This window comes from Chiroxiphia lanceolata, chromosome 8 (assembly GCF_009829145.1).
Source record: "Chiroxiphia lanceolata isolate bChiLan1 chromosome 8, bChiLan1.pri, whole genome shotgun sequence".
Taxonomy (NCBI): domain Eukaryota; kingdom Metazoa; phylum Chordata; class Aves; order Passeriformes; family Pipridae; genus Chiroxiphia; species Chiroxiphia lanceolata.
Window position 1 is genome coordinate 20,748,858 of NC_045644.1, and position 25,688 is coordinate 20,774,545.

The 25,688-nt window shown below is 45.6% G+C and overlaps 1 protein-coding gene across 3 annotated transcripts in view; it reads left to right on the forward strand.

The window, feature by feature from the left end:
• The window catches only part of TLL2 (tolloid like 2), an 87,487-nt gene that overhangs the window by 1,393 nt on the left and 60,406 nt on the right, over window positions 1-25,688 (forward strand). The window contains exon 1 of one of the 3 annotated variants that reach the window (XM_032694203.1): window positions 14,259-14,298. The exons of the other annotated variants lie outside the window; for them this stretch is intronic. Coding sequence (XP_032550094.1) covers window positions 14,274-14,298 — 25 coding nt within the window. The 5' untranslated portion in view covers window positions 14,259-14,273. Of the gene's footprint in view, window positions 1-14,258; window positions 14,299-25,688 lie in introns of those variants that run through there. 3 annotated transcript variants of the gene reach the window in all.

The following is a 25,688-nucleotide window of genomic DNA, read 5'->3' on the forward strand; positions in this document are numbered from 1 at the left end:
TGCTCACATAGATGAGCTCTGTCAAGGTAACGTCTATCAGAGCCCCTCTGCCTGGTACAGCAAGTTTAACTGGCCTTGTATGTGGGCTGAGTGTGGTAGGTTTTCTTCCAAATTTCAGCTCAGTCCTCTCCACAGAATATTTTTTGTGCAAAACATTCCCTTGATCAGCAAGTCATCTGTCATTTGATATATGGTTTGGGCTGTACTGTATTTGTGTCTCCTTCTAAATGGTAATGAATTGATCTCTCTCTTTCCAGTGGAACTAGTTGTTAATGGCACAGCTATGGTTTAGACTTAGAGAGCTACAGGTACAGTGCTTTGGCCTTGCTGTCTGAAAATGTTTCTTTGCTTTCTCCTCCAAATTATAGCAGCGTCTCCAGTGTGCCTCACTTGCACTTGTGACTCTTGAGTGTTGCTGTCAGGTCAAATATGTGAAGGATGAGGAATGCTCTTTTGAGGACCACATAGAGAACATTTACTTTATTTGATTTCCCTACATCTGACAGGGAACCTGTGGCAGAAAAGGAAAAAAAATATTTTCCCAAGCTTCCATTTACCTGCCTTTGCTGCAGGACCCTATTTTTTTTTTTTCTCCTGAAGTACCCTCCTCTCCCAAGCACTCTCCCCTCTTGCTTCTGCATGCACACAGAGAAGACCCTGGACTGCCAATGACAGCCTCCCTTTGTTGTACATCAACGCCTCCTCTCATGGTGGGCAGAAAAACTTTGTGTGTTATTCCTGTTAATTCAGGCAGGATAAATGGCAGAAATGATCTTTATTTTCTGACTTCTCAGTGCTTGCTTCTCATGCTTTTCCAGTGTCTTCTTTCCGATAGAAAGGGAGGAATGAACAAGACCTGTGGAGGTCACACGGGTGGTTCCTTTTCTGAAACTCAGGACCAGGCTGGTGTTTCTGATGGTGTTGGCACACAGCTGTCTGTGGTGGGGCCTGCCAGGCAGCCTAGCCCAGCATTGCTTTGGCTTCCTTGTTGTCTGACCTGAGGCTCCAGCACTGTAGTTTGAGTCTGCCTTTCTCACCCAGTCTGTGTGCGCGTGGAGGTCACTGCTTTGCTGCAGCCTCTTGTACTGGTGAGCGCTGGTGAGCACTGTTACTGGCTTTCTCAAGTTTCAGTCTTCTTTTCTGTGGAAGAAAGAGACTCCAGTTCTTTCAGTCTGTCCTGACTGGCTAAGCTTCCAGAGTCTCTGATCCAGTTTCTCTCCATGTGGCTGCATCAACCTAAAGTGCAGAGCACTTAAGGAACAGGACACTCCTTACATGCCATGTACCTATCTCTGTGCACTGAATGGTTCCAGTTTTTAAAGTTAGACCCAAGACAAACCAAACAAGACTTGTACCATGTGGACCTGTGTTAGACCCTGCTTTGCACTCGCAGCCTTTTTCCACTTCCAGTCCTAGACCATCAGTGGAGCTAGGCAGGTGTTCACTGCTGCAAACACCATCTCAAAGGGTTAGTTCAGCTAGGATTAATAAGTGAAGAGATCTGTTTCTGCAGGTGAGGCTAGGTGAAGACACTGTTGGAGTTGTCCCTCCAAGAGGGCCTGTCAGGGCTGTTGTCTAATGTCTGTTTGGGAAGTCTGTCACACTCTGTTCCTGATGAGCTATAACTGTGACAATTCTTCTTAACTTTCTTGGGCCTGAGTTCTTTCAGTCGTGGGACAGTGTCGGTATCTGTTGAGAAGCATGACTGGAGAGAGGGCAGTGGTTGCAGACCTACTGTGAAAAGCTTAGGTGTCCAGTATGTTTTGTGAGGGAGAGTTTTTGATGGTCTGTGGAAACAGAGCTGGAACTGTGGGAGTTGTGGTGATGTTTCCATCGCTGCTGTAGGCACAGGCTCCTGTGCATGGTCTTGTGGCTGCAGATTGAATGCAGGCTCTTGGCCCATTGTGAAGATAAAATGCTTACATGATTTCCAAAGCTGTTAAAACTACAGTGCTTTACATTTTTATTTTTTTCCTGCAGGCTAATGGCTCTGACCCAGAGGTTGTGATGGATTTAGAACTGGCAGGTTATGACATGAAAGCTTGGCAGTTCCTCACCCCTGCAGCTCATGCCCTGAGGTTGAGTGCAGACTGGCGATGGTTGATCTGCTAGACTGGGAGTGAAAAGCCTGGCACACACTCCTCTCTGTTGCATTAGCAAAGGATGTAATAGTCTCCTGCAGCAAGGCAGGAGGGACAGCACAGGGCAGTAACCTAAATCACTGCAACCACTGACGTACTGGTATCAACACACGCCCAGTTACCAGGGCTCAGCTGATGGTCCATCACTCCACTGCTGCTCAAGCTCTTAACTTCAGCCAACCAGGATTTTCTTTTCCTAATGTGGCTGCTTTCCTGCCTTTTTATAGGGCAGAAATAAAGGGGGAGATTCCTGAACGGCTGATCAAAGGGCATCTGAGACGGGGCTGCACTGTCAGGTTGAGTTGCCAGGGAAGGTGGCAGTGCTGACTCTGAGGTAGGTTTTGCTGAGTGTTGCAGCAGGTCACTGGAGCTTTTCAAAGGGAACGGTACAAAGGTTCTGCCCAGATCTACTCTGTAATAGATGAAAAAATGTCATAAGCCTGACATGTGCTTTGGATGGATCTGCTGCTCAGGGGGTCCAATTAAGGACACCCTGCCCAGTGTGCAGGTCTGAGTGAGGCTGCGTGACAGGCAGGCAGCAAGAGGAACTATGGATACCTTCTAAACAAAACAAGCATGTCCTTCTGGGGCTCCTCAGGCAAACTGGAACCAAAGGAATTAAATAGGATGTAATTTGTTCTGGTAGTTATTTTGGTGTGAGCTTATACAAACTTTAATTTGAGGTGAAAAGCAGAATCCCTGAGGTTCAAAGTGACCTCTGGGGATGATATCGTCCAAGTTATGTCAACAAGGGGAGGTGGGAGGTGTAAATAGGAAGGAGAGCTGGGCACTGAATAACTTGTCCTCTGGATGTGTACAGGCTTGATGACCCCTTCCCTCCAGCTCAAACCTGCCATGAAGCTCTTTGCTACTTGCCAAATCAGCAGGGATGGAGAAGAAATTGCAGTTTGGTCTCAGCATCTTGGTTCCTGGGTGCTTTGGCTCCTAGCATGGTACCTCCTGCCCCTTTTGAGCTGGAAGTGCAGTGTTGCTTTCCAAGACCTGATGTTTCCCTCAGTATCTTGCCTTCCAGGGTCCATTGAGGGTGTTCTGTGTTGGAGTCCCATTTCTCTCTGCTCTGGGTAGTTGATTCTGGTGTGACATGTCCTGACTACAGGCTGACTGAGTCCGGACACAGGCCAACCCACATGTCTTGACTCCCAGGCCAAATGCAGTGTTTCTCTGTGCATGTCTTTGTGTTAGGAGACTGGCAGAGCTGCCTGCCCAGCCATATGCTCCTGAGGCACAGGCCAAAAGGGTCTTGGGCTCCTGCTGCTTGTGCATGTCTCAAGAGCCCTTCAGGAGGGTTTGTGTTGCTGAGGAAAGCCAGACCACGGAGGAGTTGCATATAGGTACAAATGAGCCTTACAAGCAAGCTCAGCTTCTTTCCGTGAGACTTTGATCTCTTGATGGCTTTTGCTTGCAGTGCTCTGAGTGGGCAGAGCCTGACCTGGTGAGGCTACAAAACAGAGCAGGACTCTGGCAGGAAGACAGCACCTAGAAAGGGAGTTAGTCTCTAAGGATTTTGTGGAGTACTTAGGATGTGAGCTCAAAAGAGGAAGAACTGAGGCAAGAGGTGTGAGGGGGCACCAACTGAGTAGTGGTCCCGTATCTCCTGGTTTCTTATACTATAACGAGAAAAGTTATTAGAGAAGCAGTTTGGCAATGATAGTATATCTTTTTCTGCAAGCCACTGCTCCTTCAAGTGTAGATACTGCTTGCCCAGTCACAGGGTGTTCTGTGCATCCATGTTCCTGTTGACCTGATGATTTGATCCACCAGCTTCTAAATGCCCCATGCATTTAGGGGTCTCACACTGAGTCCCATCCTGAGAAACGTAAACTGTGCTCCACTGTCGTTCTTTTCCTTGCAGCTCTTCCTCTGCACAGGCACAGTGGCTTTTGTTCTGGAAATAGCACATTTTCATTGGGGCTGTGGTGCAGACATTTCTATGGGCAGCTGAGGAATTTGCTATTAGGAACTGAAAGCCTTGAGGGGGTAATCCAATGAGAAAGAGGAGAGAGGATCTGTAAAGTCGGGGTCATTTGAATATTGCTTGGGTTTTGAGTGGGATGCAGATGCTGCTTTCCCTGTTGGAAGCACAAATCCATAATGTTAACAGGGCAACTTGAAAGCTCTTTGCAGGTGTGCTATGGATCCAGCCCACTCGCCTCTTGACAAGGGCCTTCCTGCAATCTCTCAAATGGTCCTGTTTGGTTTAGCAATGTTGGGAGCACTGGCAGAGCATGTGCCAACCTGCCCTTTGCTTAGGAATCATAGAAACCTGTGGAGAAATCTCATTTGCATCTTACAGATTTTCTATAAAGCTTTGAAGCCTCTGGGCTGATGTGGAAAGCAGGAGTGCAGCTGTGGTTAAGATACAAATGCCTCTGGTGTGGGATCTGAGTTGTAGATGATGGTGGTGGGAGCTATAGACTTACCCAAGGGCAGTCACTCTGGTGGTGGCAGTGCTGGGAGCTGAATCCTGGTCTCCTGACATTAGAAGGCATGTGGCCTTCCAGAAAAGAAAGTTTTCTCTCTTTGCTACCAATGCTTACAGGAGTGCTTTGAAAGAAGAGTCTGGGACATGACTCAGTCTGTGGATTCCTTGTTTACTGAGCTGATGCAAACTTTTATAGAGGAAGGAGAAAGGTCTCACTGGCAATCATTCTCCTTACATTTTTTTCCTAGTGCATTGCAGGAAGGGTTAAATACTCAAGGAGGAAGTTGACTGAGCCTTTTTGGGTGGTCTGGGAAAGAACGAGAGACCAGACTGTTCAGCCTTTAATTTACCTGCTTTGGGGAGGTGACAGCAGTTACGGAACAGAAAACAGGTGGGTGAAAACTACTGGAGTCACACTTCAATGATGCAGCTGTTTGCCACTGGGGAGGTGTTTTGCAGTGAGGTAGTGCTGCAGCAGAAGCTCCTCCTCTAAGGGAAGGTTTAAGGTGACTTTTACTATAATTCTAGCCAAGCATAAGCTAATGGCTGTGGCTTAAAGAAATAATAGCCACCGGCCCTTTTATTGCACCTGAGATTCCCAAGTAGAGAAGCCACTGGCCTGGGGAATTTGAGAGCAAAACCTTATAATCACTGGGACTTGAGATCTGAGTCTGAAGTCCTTCCGGTATTTATATGTCTTCTTGGGATCTGACTAAATCATGGTCGATTTTTGACACTTTTTGGGATGTGTTGGATCCGCTTGATGTAATCCTCAGTGTTATACCTCACTTTGGGATTTAACAGTGGATAGAACAAGGGATGGGCAAATTTAGGACAGGGGACTTTTACTGTTTTGTTTAGTTTCCTTAAAAAAGACTGGTAGGATGGGGACTAGGTTCTTGGAGTTGTCATGGATACTTCTCCAGAGCTTTTATTGAACTTTGTAGTCTGGGTGCAGTTCACAGGTGTCTGCCCTTGACCATAGCCTGCACAGGTTGGATCAATGAAGGTGGCTTATTTGGCTTATTCTTCAGCTGTTCTGTGGCATAAGATTAGTAAGTCACAGAGTCCCAGATACAGTCACTTATAAACCGTGCTGTAAGTCTTCCAGGACTCAAATGTCCACAAAGCCGAGGATTTTGGTTGGAGGCACTTTCTACTTGTGTAATTACATTATACCTTTGCAGTTGTGCTTGGAGCTTTTGTTCTCTTCCTGCCCTAACCTCCTGTGTAGTGTGCCTATGCCTTGCTGGATGACTAACACAAGAAGTAGGTGCATTTTACTGGTAAGCCACCTCTTTCCTCCTGCTAAAAGTGTGCCCGTGGGTGTCTCCCAGGTGAGTGGCTGCTGCCCCAGACTGGGGAAGAGCTGTGTGACTATAGATAACCATTGCAACATGTTCGGGCCCACACATCAGTTCTTGGGAATTGCCGATGCCATGTGCCTCATACACTCATACATTTTAGCCTTCTTTCTCTAATACTTTATTTTCCTTCTTTTTTTCCCCGTGGCCTTTGCTGCAGAGACCTTTGTGCTCTCTGCCTGCTTCCCTCTGTGTTTCCTACCAATCCATTTCAGATGTTCCCCCATCTCCCTTTTGCTGGAGCCCTCTCCAGACCCTGCCTGGAGGATTGCTCAGATCCTCCTCTGCTTTCTGCCACAGGTGTTCTGCAGTGCTTTCTCCTCAGGCTGTGGAGTGCTCCATCTCCTCTCCTACCCCAGCAGTAACTCCCAGAAGTCAGTAGGTTCTTCTGTCCTTGCTCACTCAACAGCAGCCCTGTTGTGAATCTACCTGCTGTGCTTTATCAGCCAGTTCTGTGCAGCACACTGTTTGCTGTAATAGATGGGCTGCTGTGCCCACCTCCCCTTCCCTTTGAGGAACAGGAGGGGAATGGTAGGGGCTGGCTTATGTGACTCAGAGTCCAGAGCTGTCTGTGCTGAGGAGGTGATGTTGGGACTGGGGGGACACTGACCTGACAGGGCAGTATGGTGTTTTGGAGACGGGCAACCTTGGAAGGAAAGAGGTACCTCTGGCACTGAATGACCTGGTTTTCCTGCATCATGAGTATTGCAGCTATTAATCTGCAACAAAACTGCTTTCAACCAGCGCTGAAATGTGTTTTCAGTACTGAGAAGAGACAGATGATTAAGCAGAAAGTGGCTGTTGTTTTGATTCAGCTATTAGGTCTTCTGGGTTTGGTTTTGGGTTTTTTTTTCTTCTTTGTTGTAGCCGAGCTTCCAGAAATGCTGATCTCCAAGGGTACCTGTACTTTGATGTTTAGACCCACTCTAGCACTTCCTGAACAGGAAGGTTCCCTGCCAATAGAAACTGCTTAAATGTACAAGGAAGCCCTTGACTAAAGAACTTTCAATGATTGGTTGTTCTTTCTTGGCCAGTTTGTGTCAGCCTGGCTTGCAGTGGAGAGAAATCTCTAACTTCATGATGAGAAGGAAGCCCACAAGAAATCCAAGGCATTGGTAAATCTTGGTTTCTCAAGCCTCTGGTTTGAGTGGTACAAATTGTCAGAGACCCAGAGCTGCTGCTGGTCCATGAATCAGGTCAGCTTTAGATCCAAATGGAAATTCGCATCCTCTCAAGTCATTTTGTGTTCATGTAAATGTCAGCACTCAAGCAAAAAGCATCTGTGTAACTTCTCCATCCACAAACCCCAAAGCTGTTCACTGATCAAACCGTACCAGAGTGTTAAAAGACAGAAGTTCAAGTCTGCTGAGTGCTTTCTCTCTTCGTGTTGAAAGCTGGTGTTGGAGTACAGTTGAGTCCCTCAGTCTCTTTATTAGAAGAAGCTGGTTGATACAGTACTGGGTACTGAGAACTACCTTTCTCCACTTTTCCTGTCATAGCTGTGGGTGTTCCCAGTCTCACACTCTTCATCAGCGTGACTCTGAACTTAAATAGCATTGCCTGCAAATAGCATTGCCTAATCAGCGGTGCTTTCAGTTGCTCAGAACTTTGGCAAAATTGGCTGGGTTTTTTTGGCATTTTGCATGCTGAATGTCAGGTGAGAATTTCAGAGAGCTGACTTTGAAGGAGAGAGATGTAATTACAAACTGTGCCCTGCTTCCCACTTACAGTGGCTGTACCTGGCAGAAGGGCTTGTCCCTGCTCCAGAGGCAGACATTTGCTGTGGAAGTGGAGGTCTGTCCACCCTGCTGTGTGTGTTGGCAGGATGCTGTGTGATGAAGGTATTGGTTCAGTAAGGCATTGTTTTTGCTTTGAAATTCCTCAGATATAAAAATCCTTAAACTCACTAGACTTGCAAATTCAAAACACGCTCTTACAGAAATGCCAGCATTAGGTCTGCTTTGGAGCTTGTGATATAGTTCCTTGGGCAAATGATGTGACATGGAACTCTGACTCAAACCGCTACCCTATGCAACGAGTCTACCCTAAGACTACATCAAATATGAATAACAAAGGGGATTTCTGGCTGTATTATCCACGACTTTGTCACAGAAATTGGGTAGCAAACAAAGCAACTGCTGCAAGAGAAGCTTGTACAGCTATATGGCAGAGGTGTTTGAGCTGTACTGGAGTCAAGAGGCCCCAGACTGAGAAACATCCATTGGTAAATTGGACTGAGAAACATCTATTGGTAAATGATTCTTGCAGGTAGTGGGGGAACTTAATATAGTGACCTACAAGGTCAGTGGCCTTGAAAAAAGGATGGAAGTCTTGCACCTGTATTTCCTTCACTGACTACCTTGGACCTAAGTAGATCTATTCCTTGGGTTGCTTATTGTCAGTAGCTCAAACTAGAAGTGGGCAGGGGAGTGATAAAGCACCAAGAGTCTGTGCTTCCTTTATGGGGCCTGTCAGTAGGGCTCCAGTCAGAAGAAACTGCAGTTCAAAGTTGTATGCATCTGGCTTTGGATGTGTTGGATGCTCCAGAGATCTAGTTCAGCCTTCTGTGATCACCAGAGCTTGTACCCTGCCAGATGCTTCTTTGTTCATTTGTCTGCCTGTGTGTTCCCAACGAAGTTAAGGCACAGCTCTTTATACAAGTGAGTTTTGAGAAGTTTTGGCCACTAAGCCCAGAGCTTTCTGAGTTATTTGCACATTGTGATTTCTAGTGCAGTCTGTTTTTTGTGTTTTTATTGCAGTTACTCACATCAGAGACACACAGACTATTTTGTTTCATCTGTACTGGTACTGCTGACCTGGGCAAGTAGAGATGCTCTGGCTCTTGGGGCTGACCCTTTAAGGGGGCAGGGGTGGCCTGCCGGTCTGGTTTTGCCCTGGAAGAGAAGCCTGTTATTTGCTGTGCTGTTGATGTTGGAAGTGTGTTTTGCTCAGTGAGGCTCTGAGCTGCAGCTGGCCCCTGTATCAAGCTGCTGATGTGTTGTGCAGTTGACCGCTGCCTGGATTTAATCTCTAACCTTTGATTGTTCTTGAAAGCATGTTCTAGGGATTGCATTCCCACCCACACTGCTCCTGTGACCCCTTCCATTTCCTGGGTGTCTAAGTACAGAACAGAAAAGATTCATTAACCTGGTAAGTAACCTCTTTTTATGGGGGAAGTGATTTTCCGTCACGCTCTGTTAGATCCTATTGATTTCTGTTTTTCCCCTTGTTGGCCTCTTCTGCCATATATTCTCCTCTTTGTCATGCTTCAGTAGGAAGGTGATATGTGATATTCTGGTTGTTTTTTTGGTCTTTTTTTTTTTCTTTTTTTTTTTTTTACTGTTTCCTGGGCAAAGAGCTGGTCTCCTAAGGCCATTGCTCAAGTGCCCAAGTCTCTGCCCTTTCTTGGAAAGCTTTGTTGTCAAGGCAAACTGCTGGTTGGTAATAGGATGTTGACATGAGGAGTAAAACCTCCTAGCTGCTCTCTTTTGTTTTGATGCTGAAAAGAGCATTTTCTGTCTTTTGCTCTCTTTGCCCATTGTACAATCCCTCATCTCCTGGCAGAGGTGTGACGTTATTTGCCATGGGGTTTGCAAGCATGCATGAAATGGAGAGCCTCAAACCATCATGTGTGCCTGCTCTTTCTGTCCTCCTGGGTTGTGGCAGTGGCTGGATCCTCCTGCTTTTGCGGTGAAATAGAAGGACCTGCCAGGTTTGGGTTGTCCCACTGCCTTGTTGTCATGGAGGTACATTACAGCAAGTGTGAGGGGGAAGAGGCATGTCCTTGGAGCTGAGTGGGAGAGTGTGGGGGTGGCCCCTGTTTCAGCATTCAGTGCAAAATTCTCACAGGGAATGGGGAAAGTGTTTGCTTCCCAACCAGTTTCCCTCCTACTGTGCACATTTGTGTGTTTCTCCCACTGGACAGCCATCTCTGTGCTAATGCAGCCATGCAAAGATAAAATATTAGAAACCTAAATGCTAAATACATGCAGTCTCAGCAAGATACCTTATTTTTGAGAAGGTTGTTGCTGTTTACTAATGTATTTGATTATTATAGAGAACCTTTCTATGATTCAAGGCAGATATTTCAGTAGTTGGAGAAATAGTTTTTCTTCCAAAGTACACTTTCACCTTTTGTATTATTTTCTCAACTTGCATGGTTTTTACTAAATCCCTCTTCTGTATGTATGTTCTATGCTAGTCCTATGCTAGTTCTATTGCAATTGAATCATCAAAGGCTTAAAATCTAAGGGAGCATTGTTGTTTCTCTCAGACTTTTGTATTGTTACAAGAAGGTGTATTCTGAAGCAATAGCTGGCCTTTGCACTGCCTGTCCTAGTGCTGATCAGGTTCAGCTGATCAGAATGATGAGCTCTGCCCAAAGGAGAAACAGAGGTGGTTGTGGCAAGGGTTGTCATCTAGACTGTTCTAAAGGAAGATACATGAAGAGCAGATCCAATTTATTTACAAATCCTAGGCTGCACTTTCCATAAAGCAGGCAATTAAACCGCAAGGGGTCTGTGAAGGGGTATGAGCTCTGTTTGCAGACCGAGCAGACTGATCCACAGTGGTGCAGAGTGGAGAGCTGTACTCCCAGCTCTCAGCAAGACAGGCTCTTTGGTGTCAGGCTGTTTGAAGGCTTGCTTTGATGGTTCACTACATTATGTGCAAGAAGAGGGAAAAGCTAATGGGAAGGTTTTATAGGAAAAGAAAGTGGATACTTTGGTGAGTTGGATACACTAGAAAAATCCTGAGGATTTTACTGGTTCATAGTCTTTGCTTTTAGTTGTGAGGAAATGTGAGGAAAAAAACTTAACAAGCTCAAATGCAAGCTTAAAATGCATTTGATCAAGCATTTCAAGTTGTTTTCCTCATTGCTTTCAAGGCTTTGAACTTCCAGTTTATATGTGGTGGTTGTGGTGGGTTTTTTGTGGGTTTCGTTTTGTTGGTTTTGTTTGGGTGTTTGGTTTTTTGTTTGTTTGTTGTGGGTTTGGGTTTTTTTTGTTTTTAAAGTTTCCTCATGTCCTTCATTAACCCCAGAGACTCCTGACATATCTTGAACGGGGGAATGGAAATCTGTACATATTAATGCAAGTTGGAGTAGAGATGTTGGAAGGTCTCATAGCAGAACTGGGAAGGCTGGTGATGTGCCACCAGAAGGTGGCACCATCAAAGGAGCAACTGGATGCAGGGCTGGCTAGGGGGCTCGAGACTCTTGAAAGTATGCTTTGGAACGGCATTTGCTGTCTGGTGTGAATGCAGGGCTGGATCTTAGCAACCTCTCCCTGCAGGACTGTTTTCAGAATGCCAAAGTGTCCTTCCAGTTAATGTGATTGTGTTCAGGGGCATGCAGGTCTTCCACTTCTTACAAGGGAAGTACCTCTCCTCTGCTCCGTGGTGTTGCTGTGTGATGCTGTCAGCTGCTACTTCCTTTAGGGCTGGCATGAGGATACCATTGTCCTCTGGAGAGAGAAATCATGGAATGAGCCATGTCCTGAAAGGGTTGGAGGTGAAGGATGGGATTATGTTGGAGGTGGTGCCTCTCCTCCCCTCGTTTTGCTGGTGTTGAGGCAGAGAGGATGATGAATATACCAGAAGTTCTGTGCATCCTGGAGCTCTTGTTACTCATTATCAAAAACTGCAGCAAACTCCGTTACACTGTCACAAGCCAGTCCTGGCGTTGTCTCCATCCCCCTGCCTTGCCCAGATTTTGCTAACATGCACGAATACAGAGTCCTGAAATTCAGGTTCATGGTTCCAAAGTTCATGGTCTTGAGAATAAACAAAAAACTATTGTGGTGGCTGAGAGCTGTGTACCCCATTAACCCAGAATCATGAATATTTATCGTTCTGGATTACAAAAGAACATAGAGACTATATTGTATTTCCTATAACTTTATTTCCATGGCATCTTTTCTTGGTGGGTCACTTTAATGTAAGCTTTGCTTATTTAGTTGCACACTTTAAGCTGATTAACTTTTTACTAATAAAATGTGTGTTGCCTCCCTTTGTCCCAGCTACTGTTTGTTTGTACCTACACTCCTGTGACAAAGGGGTCGCAGAGAACTGCTTTAAGCTCCGGGTAAATCCCACTGCTGGAGGCTTTGGCCAAGTTGAATGTGTCTGGGCTGATTTCAGCCAGGCATTTTCTCTCTCCCCCTCTTGCTGCTTGGAAGTTGGACCCTCAAGCCGAGGTCTTCTGAACACCTTTCCACTTTTGAAACCATTTGTGGTGCTCTGCAGTTGGCAGGTCCCTCTCTGAGCTGGGCCAAAATAAAACTGTAAGTGGGGGGAATTTGAGTTTTCCAATGATGAGGACTGGTCTGTGGCTCTGCATCTTCAGTAGTTTCCCGGATGGTAACCACATTATTATTCCCTGCTTATAAAACTTACCCTGTCATTCAGTATTCAACATAGTGCATGTCTTACTGTGACTTCTCTCTAAGAAAGGTATCATCCCAGAGAGTTAGTTACATCCTACCATTTTATTTAAGTCCCTCTATAAAAGTTATCCTTTTCCGCCAAAGGCAGTTCAGACCAGAATTTTAACGTTAGTTGGGAGCCAAAAGGTAAGGATAAGCACTCAGAAAATACTTGCTAAAGACCTTTTATAAATCTATTCTTTTGTGTCTGGAGCTTTGCTAAAGCTAAAATGATCCCTTAGAAATGTACTGTTAATACTTAAGAATGACTGATCTGCCTTGAAACAAACTCAATAACTTATATCCATTGGGTAGCAGTAAATGCCTAAGGAGATGTAGCAAAGCAGGGTAAAACGGAGTGGTACATCCAAAAAGTCTCACTGACTGCAGTAAACTCCACAATCCCCAGTCCAGAGATGGCTCATTGTCTTTAGTGATCTTGGATAGCTTTGTCTTCCGTCTGCTTGCTTTTTGAACCTGTGTAAGCTTTTGGCATCTGTAGCCTACTGGGATGAGAAGTGCCAGAGCTTAACTGCAGCATCCCTTTGCTCTTTCCTTATTCATTTGTGAGTCAGTGCATCTGGTGTCTCAGAGGTTTCGTTACTGTTGCCTACCCGTTTCCACTCTTGTTTCTTTTTATACCAAAGCTTCCCACATGTTGTCTTTTGTCCTGAGGAGATTCAGCTCTTTTTGATAGGACCTCAACTCTTTTTAATAGCAGAAAATGCTCATCCTTTGCTATTGCAGGAAAATCTTTCTTTAAGAATTCTGAGATCACACTGGCTGTGGAAAAGGAGGGTAAAGACTTGGTGCAGTAGCAGGCAGCCATGCTCCATGCCTTGTAGAAATTGCTTAGAAAGTGTAGAAATCTTCTCTGCAGCAGATCATATGAGCTTATAACTGGCTTTCAGCTGGTTTGGAATTCTTCTTAGGAGATGGGGGTGACTCAGGAAGAGCAACTTTAAAGAGCAACTGATAGTAGCACTTCCTAGCTTGTGAAAGTTCACAACCTGTCCTCATTCTGATGGCACCTGGCAAGCATGCAGTGGCAGAGCACCTCCTTCAGCTACCTTGTACTCAGTATTCTCTGCTAATGGCAGAAGCATGTGTATTTAGTGTAGCGCATTGGTTTTTCTCTTCAGGGGAATGTTTTGGGGTTTATTTATTGTTCCAGATTTGTGAAGTTGCTTGGGTTTTCTTCCTCAAACTTCCCCAATGGCTGCTTGCCTTCTGTTTAGGACTAGTGGAGCAGATGAAGTTTCAAATGAGTCATGATTGATTTTCAACATCTAGTGTGTGGATGTAAAAAGGTGTACTAGCAACAAGCCCAGAGAAATATGTTGATGTGTTCCCCCTTTCCCTGGCTCTCTGACCCATTGTACCATCACCTGTCACAGAACTTGTAACCTTTACTGTGTAGTCGGACCTGGTGAGAAGACAAAACCAAGCTTAGCATGTGAAACCATTACCAGTCATGAAAATAATGGTTCCCCATCTGATGACACCCAGTTCCCGTGTGACAGCTATGCCATGTCCTGCAGTAGAAACACCTTTGATGTGAAAGGACACTGTGAACCATACTTACCCTGCCTAACCAGCATGTTAGTTGCTTTGTTTGAGGAATGTGTATGTTGGAAACTGAGTTATGTTTTCTGGACTACCTTAAATACTACTTTTCTAAACATCCTCAGACTTCTAGACCCTGGTAATACCCCCTTTTTCCAGTGAATTTGACTATTTTCAGCTGATCAGTGTCTGATGGTGAGGGAGCTCTGTCCTCTCTTACAGATGCATGAAGAGTCAATGAAGGTTTGCTCCCCACTGTGCTGCAGGTCTGTGCAAAATCTGGAGGGGAATCAGAAGAGTACAGCTTGAAGACCTCCATGTTAGGCCATGCTGCTTTATGGTGGTTTTTAATCTTGTGCAAGGTGTGTACCATGCAGGGGAGCACTGGCATTTGATGGGTGTCAGTGTGGCTGCAGAGGGATAACTGTCAGGAGGGGGAGCAGATCTGCTGCTACTGGCTTGTTATGATAGCTGAATAGGCGGAAATGCTTTTTAATGGGGCAGCCCTTCTGGAAAATGTCTGCATTTTGCTTTCCACTGATCCAGAGCTGGCTCTGAGCAGGTGAGCCAGAGGCAAATCTCTTTGTTCATCCTTTCTGCTAATGGCAGGAGAGAAAGGGGTTTGCTATTGTTCCCTCAGGCTCCCCTGCTGAGCTAATCCTCTGTCCATGGCATCTTCTGGAGGAGCAGGAGAGATTGAAAAACAGCAGCCACTGGAGCGAAGGCCTGAGCAATGAGTCCTCTTTCTAACCCAACACAAGTGTCCTGCAGTGAACGAGCCACTTTCTATTTTCATGCCTTCCTTTTTTTCCAACGGGGCTGGTGACCCTGGCTCCTGCTAATGCCCTGGGTTGCTCACGGTAAGGCCTGGCCTAAGGCTGTGGAAAAGGAACTAGTTTCTAGTTTGCGGTTCTTTGGGCTGGAGTTTTCTCTGACACTGGTCTGCCATTGGTGGCTGCGAAGTGTTTTTAGAGCCTGAGCCAAAAAAAGGCTTCACTGTCTCAGAGCAAGGCTAACACAGGGAGACCTTACTGGCACTGTTAAATCCTGGCAACTGCCTTAAAGCAACTCTGTCCCTTCTTTTTTTGCTCCCTGCTTTTTTCAAACTGCAATCTCCCCCTTCAAAGGCAGGCACGCTCCTGACACAAGACTGTTTGCTATCCAGAGAGCATAAACAACTTGTCAGAGGAAGAAACTGTCTTCATTCCCTGTGTAAAGACTTTTTATTACGACCAAGAAATGTCAAAATTGAGGTTTACTTTTATACCTTCAATCCAGCCTTGCTTACGTGTTGTGATAGTCGATAATTACATGATTGTGTGACACTGCTTCAGGAGTAGATCCAGCAGAGTGGCAGGGACTGATGATGACAGGGATCTTTTCTCTTCTCTTGCAGAGCCAGGGAGGTGCACACTGAGCAAGGGTGAAAAAAGCTCCTTGTTACCCTTGTGATTTTCTGGGTGTTTGACATATGGATCACTTGCAAAAGTGCCAAGTACTTGCTGCAAAGTGGGGAGCAGAGCTCTGACACAGACCAGACTAATGCACAGGGTGCAGCTGAGGTGTTTCAGAGAGGGATGGCCAGCAGAAGCATTTATGGTGTATATTTATATATTTACAAAGTTAATATTTATAATGTAATTTTGTGAATGTTTGTGAAGGCCTGGGATAAGTATCTCTGACTGATGCTTTGTTTTTGGGACAAAGCTGGAAAGGGAGAGATGGGCATACTCAAGTAGAAGTCCATCCACTGCCTCAGAAGGGCTGCTTCTGCTCTCTGAGCCAGCCGTGTCCAGTGATGCTGCAGTCATGGCCACTTTATTCTGGCTTAAAGCTGGGCTGCTGCTGAGGAAGACAGTCTTTCCTTCCAACTTCCTTCTCCCAGTATCAGTGAGCCATGGGAACTGAGCACAGAGGGACTAATCTGGTTGGGAACAAACTGGTTTTTACTAAGAACCAAGTCTTTTTTTACTGTGTTGCTTTCCAGTCATGTGAAGGCTTGTGGTAGCACAGGAGAGACCATAGGAACAAGTGATTGGAAAGGAAGAAGAGAAGCAGAGCTAAACCCAGCTGCCTCTGGGAGTATAATCAACAATTCTGCAAGGTGCATACCATCTACAGTGAGATGATATTTCTGTTGTGCGTGTGCTTGTCTCATCCTGCTTGCTTGTCTGGACAATTGTCTGTAGTTAATCTTCCCTGAGAGACCCTCCAGTTTCCATGAAGTTGTAGGAGATTTCACGTATTGACAATCAAATGTGACTGGAAAGCACTGAGTCAGCAGTTTATGGAGGTGTGAAAGGTAAACCGTATTTACATATGCATGAAACATGAGCCTTATTGAATATCATCTTCTGCTGGATGCCTGAGGGAATGGAGCTCAGACTGGTCTCTCTTTCTGGCCTTCCCTGGAAGATGAAGGTTTAACAATGCCTCCTTCAAATTACTGAACACTATATTTTTTTTGCTGGCTCTTCACATATTCTGTAATGTGATACAGTGCTGAATGCCATGAAGGGTCTTTAAATGGCAAACAGCTTCCACCTGACATCCTCCTGTCTTAAGAGCTTTTGATTCCAGTCTGGACCTGGATCTACTAGCAATTATATTTTGTATGAATACCACCATCTTGCCTTTGGAGATGGCAGTGTGTTGATTTTTCTTCTATACCCAATCTCCAGTGTACTGATTTCTGTTCATGAGAAGGACTTATATGTTCTCCTGTTATATCCCCAAAAGCAAAGAAGATTGTGATGGAGAGCCTTGATACATTCCTAGTGCTTTCTGAGGACAGCCTTCCATTATTGTAGCCTCACACTTGCATGTGCTCCAGGCTTCCTGCAGAGTTCAGGGCATGAAATAACTTCTGAAATTTGGACCCACGGGAAGAGGCTGAACTGGAGAGGACCCTGCACTAATGGTGGAGGAAGCAGAGGTGGCTGCTGTTAGCATGCTGAATTGCACAGCATTTCCATTCATTCCAGCTGTTTAACAGGATTACATGAAGAGTGGCTTCTGCCTGCAGACATTTAGTGCCTATGGAAATCTGCAGCTGTCTGAGTCAGTTATGTGTAAATCCAGTGTCTCCCCTTTACGCATAGGAATTTATGAATGATGGAAACCGTGTGAATCAATTGCATGAGTAATTTTTCATGTGCTTCACCCGATGTCAGATTTGAGGGAGATTTTTAGTTAACTGTGTCTCTGGTCCCTGACAACTTCCCCAAAGAGGGAGGAGATGCTGCGGGATGGCCACTAGGTGTAGGAGTAGGATAGCTTTGCTGAGTGTGGATCCCCTTGCCTTGGGCGGGGGGAGACAGCCCCGTGTGCAAGACAGTGTGGAACTGGATGCTCTCATCTTTCACTTGGTCCTACTGCCCTTTCTGTAGTATACCTGTCTTGTGAAGTGGCAAGGAGTAGAAATCCTTCAACCTCAAGAGAGGGAAGGGAACCTCAGCACCCTGGTGCTGGGCAGCAGCAGATGGTCTAATGGTCGAGCATGGGATGGGGAGCTGGGACATCCAGCTCTATCCTGGATTCCGTGACCAAAAAAAAATTGCTTCACTTCTTCAGGACAGGCTGAGGACCATATCTTTGGATGGCTCTTTGGGACACCTTATTGGTACCTGCTCGAGCAAGCTCTGTCTGAAGAGATGAGGTGGGTTTTAATGTGCAAAGCTGGTTCCAGTAGGTACAAACTCTACACTGCACTTCCCTGGGGTGCAGGGAAGCCACTGTTGACAAGGAAAATAGTGGCATCTGTGTACTTTCCCTTTGAATTTTTAAATCCTTCTAATAGCCTCCCCTGCATTTCCAAATAGAGATATTTATTGTCTGCTTCCCTGACTAGATCTACCTCTTGGAGTGAAGGCCTTACTGACAGTCCTCCCATCTACCAACCATTAATTTGGATGTGGTCCAGCTCTGATATGGCAAGTGACCTGTTGCCAGGCTGGAGCTAAGCAGGAAGCCACTGTGGGTACTTTAAAAGTGAGATTTTAACTTCAGGTGGCACAGCAAAATGTGGAAACATGAAATTATAGCTTATATGGAGCCACAGAGCTTCATTAATGCTTTGAGGAGTTCCAACAGTTACAGCCTGGTGACCAATGGAAATATCTGGATAAGGGCTGAGCAAAAAGCATGGCTGTCCTATGAGTTAGTAACTTTTCTGTAACAAGGAGCAGGAGGTGGTTGTACTGCCTGGCCTGATAAAAGGGTGATGAAACACAGCAACAGATTGCCCAGGGAGCTGGTAGATGCCTCATCCCTGGAAGCATTCAAGGTCAGGTTGGACAGAGCTCTGAACAACCTGATCTAGTTAAAAATATCTCTGTTCATTGCAGGGGGATAGAACTAAATGGCCTTTAAAAGTTCCTTCCAAGTCAAACCATCCTGTGATTTTATGATCTCCATGTGTTAAGGTGTTCATTACAGATCTTTTCCAAAGTCTGTCCATTGTGGTCCATAAAGTGTGTTGCTGCAGTGGCATGGTCCCAGGAGGAGGCAGCATTTGGACCAGTCAGCAGCATCCAACTGCGGAAGAGGTTGGAGAAGCCCAGGCAGACTTGGAAACAAAGGAGCTGTTGCTCCAAGATGAAACTTTTCTCTGTGGAAGTCAGACAATCTCCCTATTTATTTGCAAGTGGCATTTGGTCACAGCCCTTTGGCAACATATGGAAACTGTTTAAATTAACTGTATGAGCCATACGTGAAACAGATGCATATTCTTGAGCAGGCTTTTATCATTGATGTTTGAGCGAGTGGAGGGTGCAGCTGGCTCACTTGGGAAGTGGGAGCATGTCCTCACCCAGATGTATTTAAGTGCTTGAAGCGAAACAGGCAACCAGCACTGTTAAAGGATGTATCGATAAAGACCAGCTTCTCATGTGCACCTACTACATAAATAAGAGGAATGGATGTAATGACACTTCTCACTGCTTTCCTGGCTGCTCACTGCTGGTGCAGGATGAGTTGTGTCAAAAGAAGACTAGGTCTGTGACTTTCTTGCTAGTGCCTTTCATGCATATGCTGGTATATCGACATCCTACTTCAACGCTCTGAGGTGTGATCAGAGCACGATTCTGCACAATTCTGAGAAATCTTAGTAAACAGAGCATAATGAGATCTTGTTGAAGAGAACTGTGACTGCTGTGACTTTTGAGTGTAAATCTTGAGAGGAATTTTGTATGGGGAGAAATTGCACCCAAAACTGATGCTTCTATAATGACCTGTGGCAGCCTCTGAAGTTTGAAACCTTAGAGCTCTGTACACTGGGAGGACTGTGTTGCTAGATGGTCACTGTAGTGTATGTGGCTGGGACAATAAAAAATGACCTTGAATATTGAGAACATTGGCTTTATACATGCCAACTGCAGTGGGATAGACCAGGGTGGGAGTCACTGAGAATGCAGTGATCATTGATGTTTGGGTGATGTGGGAGTGTAACACTGAAAGTCAAGAACAGAGCATTTATGGCAGTGGTATTCAGAAAAGGGTGAGGAAGCAGTGAAGGCAGAGTGCTGGGAGCAGATAGGGCTGGCAGGAAAAGAAGGGGTTTTCAGACATCAGAAAGAACCACCTGAAGGAATCACAGAATATGCTGGTTTGGAAGGGACCCACAAGGATCATTAAGTCCAGTGCCTAGCCCTGCACAGGACCATCCCCAAAAGTCACACCGTGGCAGAACACAAATCTCTCCTATGAGGGCAGCAGTGTGATTTTGTGTGCTGCACAGAGCAGTATTCAGGGAGGGGTGTGCTGCTGCTGGACTTGTAATCTCACCATTGTGAAGCAGACTTGAAGAGTGCTGGCTGGAGCAGGCAGGTTGACTTGATCCTCTGCCGTGTGTCTAGCAGTGCAAATCCAGAGAGGTATTTGAACAGGCTGCTGGCAAGCCTTATGAGCCATAGAAGGGGAAGCAAGAGGTCCTGTTTACTCTATATAAATGTTAAGGCAATCACTTTTTTCAGGTTTTCTTATAGGACTTTAAAACTGATAAGGAATTACCAGAGGGGCATGTGGTGTTTTAGGGGCTCTGGAACCAAGTGTCTCTCTGAACCAAGTGTCCTTTCAGCAGCCTGTGCTCTGGGCTGTGTTGTGCTGAGCTACCAGCAAAGTACCCATCTAGAGCATCACTGTATCCTGCAGGACTGTCCTTCTGAGAAAGCTACTTCTTTGGATTACATGACAGTAGAGAGCAGGTTTCAGTGACTGAGGTAAGTTACTTGGTAAATACCTGTTTCTGGGCAAGACGGTGATCTGGGGAGTTTCCCTGAGGTGCATATACAGATGTGAGTGCCCTTGCTCAGACACTGGTGGGCTGAGCCCTTCTCAGGCTTGAGGACAGCAGCAGCTACCTGGTGAGCACAAACAGCCCTTGCGTGGTGGGGATTCCCATCGCTGTAGCATCAAAGGCTTCAGATGTAAAACCAGTGCATTTTCAAACTGAGAAGTGAACCAAACAGCTGTTTCTGATGACAAATACTGGTACTTTGGCTTATGGATGAACCTGTGTGAAACATCTCTTGGGATTTGTTTTGAACTCTCCTTATTTTCTTCTTTTTTTGTTTGTTTGTTTTGTTTTGTTTTTTTCAGTCATATGTTTCTTTGCTGATAGTGAGACTCACCTGGAAGCATCCTTGTCGCAGGTGTTACTCTAGCAATGTTTTATGTACTGCAGGGGGTGGACCACTTCATTTTGCAAGGTTATTTTTAACTCCTAAATATTTGTGGTGAGGCCAGTCTAAGATGGTGGCTGGATTCTTCGCGAAGAAGGGCTGTGCTTCGCTAGCAGGGTGAGTGATTTCCACTTCTCCTGCTCTAGGTGCCTCTGTAATTTTCCATGTGTAGTATCTCCCTCTGCAGAGTGTTTGTAAAGTCTGGTTTTTAGAGAGAAGAGGGAGAAAGGAGATAAAATCTGATGGTCTCCTTTTGTTTTGTTTTTGGTTGTTGGTTTGGTTTGGTTTTGGGGTTTTTTTTGTTGGGAGGGGAAAAATACATTTTTGTATTTTGCCCCTTATTAACATAACATGAATGCCATGTTTCAGACTGCATCACAGCTCAGCATTTGCCTGGGACAGTTCTCTCCAAATCTGGAATTGCCTACTGCTTTACTGTGTTATGCTATGAGACGCACTCACCCGTTTCTTCTGCTGTCAATCACCTCTTGCTTTTCCTTGATGCTGTGGTTTTACAGCTTGTGAGGGTCCCAGTCCTGTGAGTTGCTGAACCCCTCATTCCCTGGAGTGAGCTGTGGTCCTTGCTGGTTTGCAGAGCAGGAATGTGGCATTTGCCTTGCTCCTGATATCTCATGCAAAGATGGCTTTTTTTGTTTGTTCTGCTGGGACACCTGTGCCTGGATTGAGGAAAGAACTCCGCTGTAAGCTGGGGGTGCCTTTGGTTACATCCCATGCCCCCACCGTGCTGTCAGTGCTGCAGCCACTCTGGCTACTAATCTCATTCTCATCTCTTCATTGTTGTGTTTTTGGCAATCCAAATTCCCCACCCAGGCCTGAGAATTTAACATCAGCACATTTGCATGACTGATCGGATTTGTCTCGCTTCTATGACGACATTGTTTCTATGGAAAATTAATGGATTCTCACGTTGTATTTTTAATGGCTGAAACCACCTCTCTGCCCACCCTCCCATACCCGAGCTTTCAGAGGGGAAGTCTGTAAACAGCTCAAATTAGCTATCCTCCATAAATAACTCCCATTTTTTTCCTGCCTGCTGTCCATTTCTTTTTTCTTTTCCAACAGTGCTGCAACACTCCTCTCCTGGTGTTGGTGGAAGAAGAACAATGAGTAAAATGAGCTTATGTTTGCTTTCCTTGTCTGGCCCTTGAATAGATGTGATCTATCATGAACTCCCCCCTTTCATCCAGGACCATGTGGTTTTAAATTGTCAGCCTGCCTTAAAGTTTGCTCCAAGCAGGCCTGGGTTGCTGCCTTCCTTTTTTGAGGATGCAGCTCCGCTTCTTGTTCATTTTTGCCATGAGCCAATTTCTTCTGTGGGTGGGCAGGTGGCAGTGAATCTCCTGCCTATTTGGGGTCACCCATTCCTCTACTGCAGTGCTTGGGGTGAGAACAGTGAAGTTTTGAAACCTAGTGTGTCTGGCCACCTGAAGGAAAAGCATCTCTCCCCAAATGATGCGATTAAGTAAGCAGTAATGGTTCACTTTGCATTGTGAGCATGGCCAGCGAAATGTTCTGAGTGGGGGGACAGGGCTTAGCCACTGAACCGTTCCACAGGAAGTTAGAGTTAGAACAGTTTTAGTCTTAAATTTTCTTCTGTCATCTCTGAGGTTATATTTCTCAGCTTACTTTTGAGGAATAAATCCAGGGCAAGTCCCATGGTATGGGAATTACCTGAGGAGAAAGTCTGACCTGGATGTCTCCTCTCAGAAGACTGAAGCTGGTGACCATAAAGCTCACAAAGTCTTATGGGACAGCCGCTGAAGGGTGTGCAATATTTTAGGTCAAGGTCTTCTAATTCATGGTATCAAAATCAGTAGTGTTGAACAAGAAACTGAATGCCTGAGACAGAAACTGTGAGCAGCCAGTTCCTGTGCCTGTCCTTCAGGTGATGATGGGGTAAAAAGATGATACCTAACCACCCTCACCCTTAAATGGTTGACTGCTGAAAATCAGCCTGGCTTCCCCTCAAAGCAAAGGGGAAGGTCCTTTGAAAAGAACTTGTTCCATTGCTGCACAGCTGGTTTCCCTTATTTTCCTGCCTACCCCAGTCTTGGCCTGTGCACTGGGGGTGTGCTTCCTGCTAAAGATCCTGCTTCCAGCCCCACAAGCCCAAGGTGGGGTGCTGTCTCTTGTTGAGAGTAGGTGAAGTTATTTGGGACCTCAACTGAGCTTTGTATTCCTACCTTCTGGTTTTAGGTCCAGGTACCTGGAGTACCAAACCAGCTTGGTATCTCAGCCTGGAGGTGGTGTTTGCCAGTGGAATAGGCTTTACGTTAATGTTTTGGTAATTGAGATGCACTACTACAAATGGCAGGCAGGAAACTATAGAAAAGTGATTGCTTAGTTATTTAGGACAAAAACATTTTCAGTTTTTTAAGCAAAAATGATGAAAGTAGGGAAACTAAGTGGTTGCTTTGAATTTTCGTGGTGGGGGGAGAAAAGGGGGCAAGAGAGAATCTGCTCTGTGCTGGCAGAGACTGGGCTGAAGCAATGGACTGTGCAAAGTGTTACTTTCTGGATGCGATTGTTGCTTGGGGCTTTGGATTATATTAGCGTGGAAAAAATGCCTCCAAGGGAAGGGGCACAAATCACAGCTGGGCCAATAGGGAGGGAAAGAGGACTATAAAACAGGAAATCAATTTAATACTCAGTGGGTGTTTGCATCGTGCTCACCCTTCCTTCAAATTGCCAAAGGAAAGATTAATTAAAGTTATATTGAGCAGCAAAAATGATGGAGGGGGTGAGATGGGGCTTGTGTGGTTCAGCTTTCTCCATAATTAATTGACAAAGGCATTCTTGGATTTCATTACCCAGAACCTTGCTGTCTCCTGCTCTTAAAGGGCAGCTGAAGCAATGCTGGATTTCTAAGTCAGCGTTGCTGCCTTGTAGGTTGAGCTAACTAGGGTCACTTCATAGGCACTTGGGGAAGAGGCTTCCTCTGTCAGATAGTGCCACTCTGCTATTTATGGGTCCTATCATTTCAGATCAGACACAAAATACTTTCATCTGCTTATGGTTTTGTTTCCTGGTTCCCGCTTCTGTTAATGTTGAGAGCTGTATGCACTGCAAAGTGGAGGTGTTGGCTGGGGTGCTGGTGCCTACGTCTCTTCTCTGTCTGCTGCCTTTATTTAATCAGAATAACTTTTGAGCAGGGTGTGATAGAAGCTGTTGGAGGCCAGGGCTTGTCTGGACCGCTTGCTAACTGTCAAAAAGGGAGAGAATTGTATGTGGCTTCACTTTCCCTGTATCGTGATCCAGCTGCCATCTGTGTCCTTTCTGTACTTTTCATGAAAAGCTGCACCTGATCAGTGCTATCTTTGTGAGAGGCTTTTCCTGCTTGCACCAGCTGCTTTGCTGGGCTGTTGTGTAGTACTTTCCTTCTCTGGGTTAGACTTTGGAGACACCAGGGATTTGTCTTTGTGATGGAGTTTCAGAAGCCAAGTCCCATAAGCTGAGATGCAGCTCAACCTGCCAGGGTCTGCCTATCTGTGACTAGAGCACTTCCTCCCAAAACTTCCCTTGAAGACCTTTGTTTGGTTTGATGCTGGAGCTTCCCTTAAACCTAGCTGAATACGAAGCTTTCTGTTCTTGTCCTTCTGAAAAGGAGCTGTGGCAGTCCTCTCTGATGCTGTTGAAATAAGCAGGGCAAGAGGAATTCTCTATATACTGTACTATCACAAGAGAAAAGTTTTGCTCTCTGCTCAGTGGTCCAAGGTCTGGTAGTCCTGGAAGTTTGTTTCCTCTGTCGATTTCCATAATACATGGCTGAATATGCTCACTAGGCAGGACGGGGACATGTAGAGCAGGCTGAAGCTTTGGATTAACTGGATGCAGCAGTTCCAGTCTTTATTGGCAATGTGAGCACTGTTGTCATGCCCAACTTCTGTTTGTCATTCGCTGTTGCTCTGATAGCTTGATAGCACCTGGCTGTGGGATACTGCAGAAAACAACCTTTTTGTCTAAAAAATATGTCTCTTGATGCAAGGCCAGTACTAGGTGTTCCTACAATCAGTTGTAATCTATTGGACCAAGAAGGAGAGAAAGTGATTGCAACTTAGTGCAAATGCTGGTTTGACACTTCTTAAACCAGCTAGGACAGAATAAACAACAGTTGAATTGGTTAAATCACATGAAGTTTGCAAATCAAGGGTTCATGTTTTGTTTTGGTTTTGGCAAGGGCATCTGGCCAGTTGACTTAAAGAGAGATACCATGTCTATTCCGATTCACTGTTGGCTTTTCCTCTGTGTGGCTCTGAACTTTGTGTAACTTGGAGAACAAACAGACTTATGAACACTAGCCCTCTCTAAAAGCAATTTCCCAGCAGTCTCTTCTACAAGCTAGGAAGGTATCAGCTCATGTGTGTAGGTAGCTAAAGACACAGTATATGTGTTTACTCATCATCCCTGGATGCTCTAAAGAGTGATTGTTGCTTCACAGTCCACTAGCTAAGTGCAGTAAAAGAGTTGTTTTTTCTAGCCTACCTTATGTGCAGGCTGTTTCCTCAAACACTAAGCGATTGCAAATGGAGAGAAGTCCATGCAAGGATGAGATGAGGGGAGGAGGTGGTATTGAGTTGAGAGCTAGACGTTAGGGTGGAGGGAAAAAAATGCTGAGCTGGGAGAAGTTGCAAGGAAAGAATCTCACTTTGAACTGGTGGCACAGGGTGGGGACATGCTGCTTGTGCTTGGGAACAAGCTATATCTGAAAGCCCTTCCTGGCTTTTGAGAAAATAAAGTGCTGAAATTGAGCCGCCTCCTCAGCAGAGCAGAACATCCTGGCCGTGGTGAATTGGACAGGAATCAGGAAGGATATCTGTGTCCTGCAGGCAGCAGGAAGGGGCCAAGGTTACCTGGTCGGGACAGCTGAGTGAGTTGCAGAGTTTGGTTTCACTTGCAGAGGAGTGAGGTCTCCAAGTGAGTTTAACTGCCGATGGGGTGTCTTTGTGGATGTCTGTCTACATGCATTTGTGTGTCCATGATAGCTTCTTCCTAAAGTCTGTTTTCTGCTTACATGTAAAATGTGGCCAAGAGGCACTGTGCAGACTGCATAC